This window comes from Orbicella faveolata, unplaced genomic scaffold (genome assembly GCF_042242905.1).
Source record: "Orbicella faveolata isolate gen_17 unplaced genomic scaffold, um_ofav_v1 contig_46, whole genome shotgun sequence".
In the NCBI taxonomy this organism is placed as follows: Eukaryota; Metazoa; Cnidaria; class Anthozoa; order Scleractinia; family Merulinidae; genus Orbicella; species Orbicella faveolata.
The window spans coordinates 879,393-886,628 of NW_028301576.1; the positions used below are offsets into that span (position 1 = coordinate 879,393).

General features: G+C 39.2%; 1 protein-coding gene across 1 annotated transcript; it reads right to left on the reverse strand.

The window, feature by feature from the left end:
- Window positions 1–3,218: 3,218 nt before the first annotated feature.
- Window positions 3,219–5,551, reverse strand: LOC149097841 (uncharacterized). The gene has a single exon (XM_089278465.1). It carries the CDS (start codon window positions 5,037–5,039, stop codon window positions 3,231–3,233), a length of 1,809 nt encoding a protein of 602 aa, XP_089134591.1. The 5' UTR covers window positions 5,040–5,551; the 3' UTR covers window positions 3,219–3,230.
- Window positions 5,552–7,236: the final 1,685 nt, after the last annotated feature.

Here is a 7,236-nt window from a genome sequence, read left to right on the forward strand (position 1 = left end):
TTAGTAATTTGCATATTTCTTTGAAACAAAAGGCTATTTTGCCAAAAAAAACTATCCAGTAGTTTTTGTCATTCCCTAGCCTATCTACCGTAAACATATGAGCGAAATCGAATTTTCGACCCTTGCCGAGTTATTTTCCATATTTATGGACAGGGACTCTTAAGTACAGTCATGAAAATCCCTGATCATTAACAAGTTTTTTGTAGCAGTTCAATTTTTTCAGTGGTGAAACGAAACTTCCCCCACAAGATCATTTTGAGGATCTGGATGATCTAAAAGTTTCTGTTTCAAGTATGCCTTAGTATTGACGATTCATTACAGTTGTTAAAATTGTGAAACAAACCCTTTGTTTAAGTATTTTCGTGAAATTTAACGCCCTTTTATTAATTTTTCTTCTTGAAATCACGATATCAAAACCTCGGAAGATATGGCCAAGCAGAAACCGCGGCGAAATCAAGTACGAATAGATAATTTGAGAATCTCTTCTCAACATACCTTGTATAATCAAGAAGATGTAGTCGCGATGCTCACTGTATTGAACCTGGAGCCGTTGTATCAGGTTTTCTAACGGTCATTTTTTAATGAACGCGACAAAAAATCAACAGATGTTGTTCTCAGTTTTATAACGTACTGAACTACAAATGCCAGTATCAAAAAGTGACCAACTCCCAGTTGGCTTGATAGCTGAGTTGGTAGAGTGCTGCACTGGTATCGCAGAGGTCACGGGTTCGAATCCCATTCAAGCCTGAATTTTTTCAGGCTTTAATTACACAAGTGGTCAAAAGTTGTGTATAAATGCGATAACCAATCACGTCTTCATATATTTCTCCGCAGTTCAAATATATGAGCTTTCATATATTCAATTGTATCAAAAGAACAGTTGAAACAACTCTCATACTCGCCTTAGTAGAAGTCCTCCCCTTGAATTTATCGTTGGAGGATAAATATATGCTGTAAAGAAAATAATATGATAAGATAATTGATATAAAACAGGAAGCAAATGCGCAATTAGTGATCCGTAATTTTTTGTTGCAAACTTTGATTAACCTTGGATGTGCACCAAAAGACCTAAATTGGCGTGGAATGGGTATAACGTGTTCACTAGATAAATTACATTTATTTTCAAGCTCTTTGACGAGCAAAGAGTGATTGTCATAGCATTGTAAAACAAATATCATAAAGCAATCTAAACAATCTAAGTTCTTTCCAAACTTCTGTGTTGGGAAGATAAGTGAAAAAGCTATAGTTATAAACAATATACTCTCACTGCTTTATTTTTTTGTTAAAAGATCTGATATTTTTTTGTTGCGAAAGACGAGCTTAATACTTTGAGGGAAGTGAGTGAGTGAGAACTTTATTAAAGTGTCGAAAAAACCTTATAGCCTGGAAATAATACACCATACTAATTGGGGGACACTGCTAAAAAACTATACTAATACTAATATTAATACAATAAAAAAAATAAATGACTTGAAGGGCATTATGTGCAGCATAGGATGCAGCCCTTACAGCCGGTGTCCATGAAGCGAGTTACATCCCTTTTGCGAATATAGTTTGTAAAAGCCTGCAGTGACCTGGCTGATCTGTCAGCCATAGACAGTTTGCCCCACAATTTGGGTCCTACTTAACGCACAGAGTGCTTCCCATAAGTAACAGTTGTATCTAGGAGTAGAAAAATCTGATTGTCTCAGGTTGTATGCAGAAATATGCTCGTTAAAAATGTTACAGATGCTATTGTTTAACTTTATACATGAGAATACAGATGTCTTGTAAACGCCTTTTCGCTAGAGTTGGCAACTTGGCTCTCTCCAGTAGCTGAGTATAGCTAGCATGCTTGTCCTTGTAAACGGCCCTCAAGCCCCTTTCCTGTAGTCGTTCAAGTTTACGTGCATCGCTAGCTCTGCGGAAGTGCCACACTAGGTGACAATAAGTAAGGTACGGTAGTACAGCTGACTTGTATCACTGAAGTTTGGCCTTAGTGGGGAATTCCTTAGTCGCATTAGTACGCAGATTCTCTGACTTGCCTTTATGCAGGCTGAGCTAACGTGTTCCGAAAAATTCAGTTTGGAGTCAATAATTACCCTTAAAAGTATAAGAGTACCTGCGGTCTTAATTTTCTGATTGTCAGTATAGATCACTGTACTAGTGCCTGAATCAGTTGTCTTGTTGCAGCCGATGTTGAACGTCTGATATTTCTTCAGGTTTCCGGCCAGCAAGTTGGACTCGTACCACTTTGTTGCCTGATCCGCACATTCCCTAAGCTTGGATGTAACCTCCACTAGATCATGACCACTGTGGTAGATTTGGTGATCGTCAGCGTACATAGATGGTCTGGTTGCTTTGCACAAGGGGAGGTCGTTCTGAAAGGGAAGGGCTCTACCCTGTCCCCAGCCTCTGTTCACAATCCTGTACGAACTGACTTGGTTGCCCATTTTGATATGATTGTATCTGTCACTAAGGTAGCTTTTCAGGAGTTGTTTAAGTCCGTCCTTGAAACCGTATGCTTTAAGCTTACTCAACAGCAGTGGTGGGTGCAGAGAGTCAAACGCCTTTGACATGTCAGTGGAAAGAATGTTCACAACAAGACTCTCGTCCTTTGCCTTCTTCCATGCCTTAACCAGGGTAATCAAGGTAGTTTCACAACTGTAATGTTTACGATAAGCAATCGAGTTTTCATACATGCCTGAGTCAAAACCTGCGGCTATCTGTTGACCCACCAGTTTTTCCAGAACTTTGTTTAGACATGGGAGGATGGTAATTGGCCTGTAGTTCTCTTTAGAAAGCCTGTCCTCTTTTTTGTACACCGGGGTCCAGTCCCCCTTCTTCCAAGCACTGGGCCACACGCTAGTACTTAGAGACGAGTTGAAAAGGGTCGTGACTGGTTTGGACAACTGTTGCGCTCCTATTTTCAGGGCTTTAGATGGAATACCGCCACTGCCAGTAGCTTTGTTTATGTTCAGCGATTCAAGAACAGCGAGAACCTGCCCTTGCGTAACAGGTTTGATTTCGATGGTCTGCGTCGAGTTCCCGTACTCCCGTTGGATCTTTTGAACGCTAGGGTGATCTTTGAAATCTTCCATTGAATTACGCTCAACTGCCGCACCTCCTATTCCTTCTGCTAACGTAGCAAAATGCTCTACTAGTACTTCCGCAACTTGCTTTTGGTCTTTTATCACATTTCCATTCACATTTAAATGAATATCTTCTCTTTCTGTGCAGCCCTTTGTACTTCAGAAAGGTTTGAAAGTCTTGAAAAACGCCTTTGGGTTGTTTTTCAAGTCCTCTGTCTTTTTCCTCCAATATTCCTTTATCGCTGTCCTTCTCTGTTTAGTTGCCTCGTTGCTAGACTTTCGTCTGAGCTCCCAGTTGTCCGGTGTCTTGTTTTTTAAATACCTTGCCGTGGCCTTTGGTTTGGTCCTGATTGCTTTTTTCCATTCGGATGTCATGAATGGAACGTCCTTATCACGCACTCTCATTCTTTTCACAGGTGTCACTTCATCCAGTATGTCATTAATTAGCAGATTACAGACATGTACTTGATCGTCAACTTCGTCAAACAATTGCCCTATGTGCCAAGGTGACGAGGACAAAAGCTGCTGGTAAACATCAGAGTTAAAGTTCTTGTAACTTCTGAAAGTGATAAATTTAGGTTTGTTAGGATTTATTTTCTGCTTTAGGACTCCATAAATGAGGCAGTGATCAGTCAGGCAGGGATAGTAGTTGCCTGAACACCGAAAAACTTCAGGTCTGTTGCTGAGTAACACATCAGTAAGACTCTTCGTTATTGTTGTTCCGCGCTTTTCGATCCTTGTTGGCTTAGTAATTAGGCACTGAAAACCTTGTTCGACTTCTAAATCCAGTTGTAATTTGCCCTCAGGTTTGTCAGGCCAAATTCTGTCCAGATTCAGGTCGCCAATAGCTACGACAAAGTTGCTTTGTAAACTTGCCCAATTGCAAACTTCACTGAGTTCATTTTCAAGTAACAGTTGGTATTCACCGCATAAAGCCCTCGGGGGACGATAAATACCGATAATTACCATACTGCCTGTTTCTGTCTTAACCTCAAAAGCAATGATTTCCAATGTCTTGAAATTCTTGTCGAGCTTAAGCCGTTTCGTACTGAGTGATGTTGATATTAGAGCCATAATTCCACCACCGCCTCTCTTCCTGTCATTACGATAAAGGGAATAATCCGGTATTGTAAACTGAGCATTCGGGCAGCTTGCATCAATCTTTGTTTCGCTGATAAACATTATGTGAGCGCCAATTGTCTTGATAGTACTCCTGAGTTCTTCGAATTTATTTTGAATGCTGTTAATGTTCAGATGGGCAATTAAAAGATCCTTACCGTGATATCTCCTTAAAAGTTCTAGCTGAGCGTTATCCGCAATGATTTCCTCGTCTTCAGACAGCGGCTGTTCGGCAGCATTGTCTTGTACTAATCTCTCTTGATCACTTTCCGGTGGATTGGTTTCCATTATACTGGATAATGCCTCTCCTTCCGAGTCTACTACGAAGAAAGAATCACTTAATGGCGGAAGAGCACAAGCGGAGCAGCACCATTCAATGTCAGGCCTTTCTAGATAGTATTGAAAGATAGGACGAGACATTGGTAGGCATTTGGCGTGCGACCATTTGTTACAGGTGATACACAAAATGGCGTCCTGGTTGTTTCTTATTGCTTTCTGACATTCCCCACAAGGATATTTCGGTGAAGTTTTCGTCCCTTTAGGTCCAGGATTAGTCGCTATATCGCCACAAGACAGCAAGTGTCTGCCCAAGTTAAAACTGCTTGTCCCTTTGGCCATGTATTGCACTCTACTTGACAGAAAACATTTGCCACGATGTTTAAACCGGCAATTTGGATAAACAGTCGGGTTCCAGGCTAATCCCCGCACAAAGGGCAGTGTCGAGCCCTCCAACAGGGCGGTAGGAACTTCTTCCTTCCTTGTGAGGGCATTATCTCGAAAAACAGGTAGAACAGTAGCTAAATTTAATAAAAGTTTTAGCGAGCATGCTATGGTACGTCCGGCCGTCATAAGTAAGGCACCTCCATAAAGAGATAGACTGATATAGATAGAAGCAAACACGCAGTTATTGATGAGCAAGTTTTTGTGTTCAGTTTAATTTTCCATTCAATACAAGTTGCTTTCGTCGGGATGTCTTGTATTCCATTTGTGCCAGCACAAGACAAGTAAAGAACCCAAATATTCCATTAAGTTAGAAATAAATTAAAAATGTAAAAGTTTTCCTTTTCTCGAAGGAAAACGTTCCTTTCTTGTGATCCGAGATAAATTTATAACGTTGAGAACACATCATATTGTTGAATGTAAGCGCCTAAATATCTTACGACAATGTTAGAGCAATGACAGGTGAAGATAAAACGTGTTGTATGGCGTTCAAATTTATCACATCATCACAACGTCTACATATGCAATGCGCGGCACACGAAAAAAGAAATTAACTTTCCATGCTATTATTAAACTGCTTTAACTGACAGTAGACATTATCATCTATTTTGGCATAGACTTCAACCAACCTTGATAGGAAACTGTAGATCCTGGTAAGTAGTCTCAGTGTAAATGAAAACCAGTCAAACTTCAAGGAGAAATATAATATTGACCTGATGGAAAAATGACAAATGTAAGCGAAAACAATATGGCAAATGTTTATGATGCGAAATAACTGTTGACGCAGTGTTGACTGATGTATTTTCATCTTTATCTGGCCATCTAATGTTCGCATTCATTTGTGGCAAAAGAAGGGAACAGCCTTTTTTGGAAATTGCGCCAGAGTTCGGTTTAAATGTTCACTGTCAAGGTAGCGCGGTTTGCTTTTCAATAATCCTCAACATCGCCGAATTTCTCTTTTTATCCCGCCCGAAGTTAAGACTAATTAAGCTACGCCCACCAGCGTTCGTCGCTGCTTGATCTTGTTGATGCTTTTCCTCTTCAACAAATTATGAACCGTTCGTTTCTGAACTCTAAAATCAATTGTTAATTAAGAAAATATTAGCCAAGAATGAAGCATACTTTTACTTTTAAAACTCGATCTTGCTAATTTAAATTCTCTTATTTTCGTTATTTTATTGAACTGCACGAACGAACGTTCGTTCGCTGATTGAGAGCCATGAAGCTTTGGCCAAATGTAGACGGGTTTACTTCGCTCGGCAAAACGGATTTCGGTGCGTAACTATTCTACCGATGGATTATGTCAATAAACAAGGCAAATTATTCGAAATTTATTTTCCTTTAAGACTTCCTTTCATCTGCTTCAGAAATAAAAAGGTGTAAGGGATATTAATTAAAGCCTCTAAATTTTACTTGGTCGAAGTTCTAATTCTCTGTTGAGTGTCTTTTAGTTATATTCTAAAGTATTAGCGCGATGCTTGTCTTTTCTGCTACTATTATATTATGTGATAAAAATTTGTTATCACTGTTATCCTGTAACTGTCTACTTTCAATGACATAATATTAATCTGCCTCAAATGTAAATGAGCTCGTATACGGAAAACCTTAAGTCTGCTGCCTCGAAGATTGTCATGGACCCAAAGTAAAATTGATGGCTAATTAAACACAACGAAAATCGCTTTAAAACATAGAAGGGACTGTATTCACCAAGAATTGTGCACAATATTCCCTTAGCACTTAAATAAAATGATTTTGAAGAGCTATCACTATAGCTCTGGGCATTTTTCTTTTTTCTCGATGTTTTTTCTTCACCAAAGATGTGTGTCTTTAACCTGCCTTGCCAATACCAGACTTCAGTTCCTGGTGAGTGGGTTTTACAAGCAGCTCAGCAATGAAAAACAGTCACACTGCAAAAAGATCATTTGGTTGAGTATAAAAAATTGACAAGTTTGCCCAACTTGTTTTCAATGTTGAGTAGTGACAAGTTTGATAATTTGTGAACTGAATATTGAAGTATTTAAATTACGACTACCTGACGACTGCACAACTTGAAGATATAACTCGGCCATTACTCGTTAAGTTCAGCACGGTATTTTTCTTAAAAATATTGAAGGACCGTAGCCAGGGTTGAGCATAATAAAAATTTAAAAACGATCTCTGGCTAAAAATGTTTATAGAAATACGAGCTTTCGATTGTTAGATCTACAGTCTTCGACGGGTAAAGATGAATGACGAAATATGAATATAAATGAGTAAAAACAAAAAGAATGGACTATGTAAATTAATTATGAATGTGTGTAAAAAGAATGTTGTATTGCCCAGGGGC

Excerpts from the sequence above, each read along its gene's own strand:
- LOC149097841 (XM_089278465.1), bottom strand. The coding sequence starts at position 5,039 with ATGACGGCCGGACGTACCATAGCATGCTCGCTAAAACTTTTATTAAAT.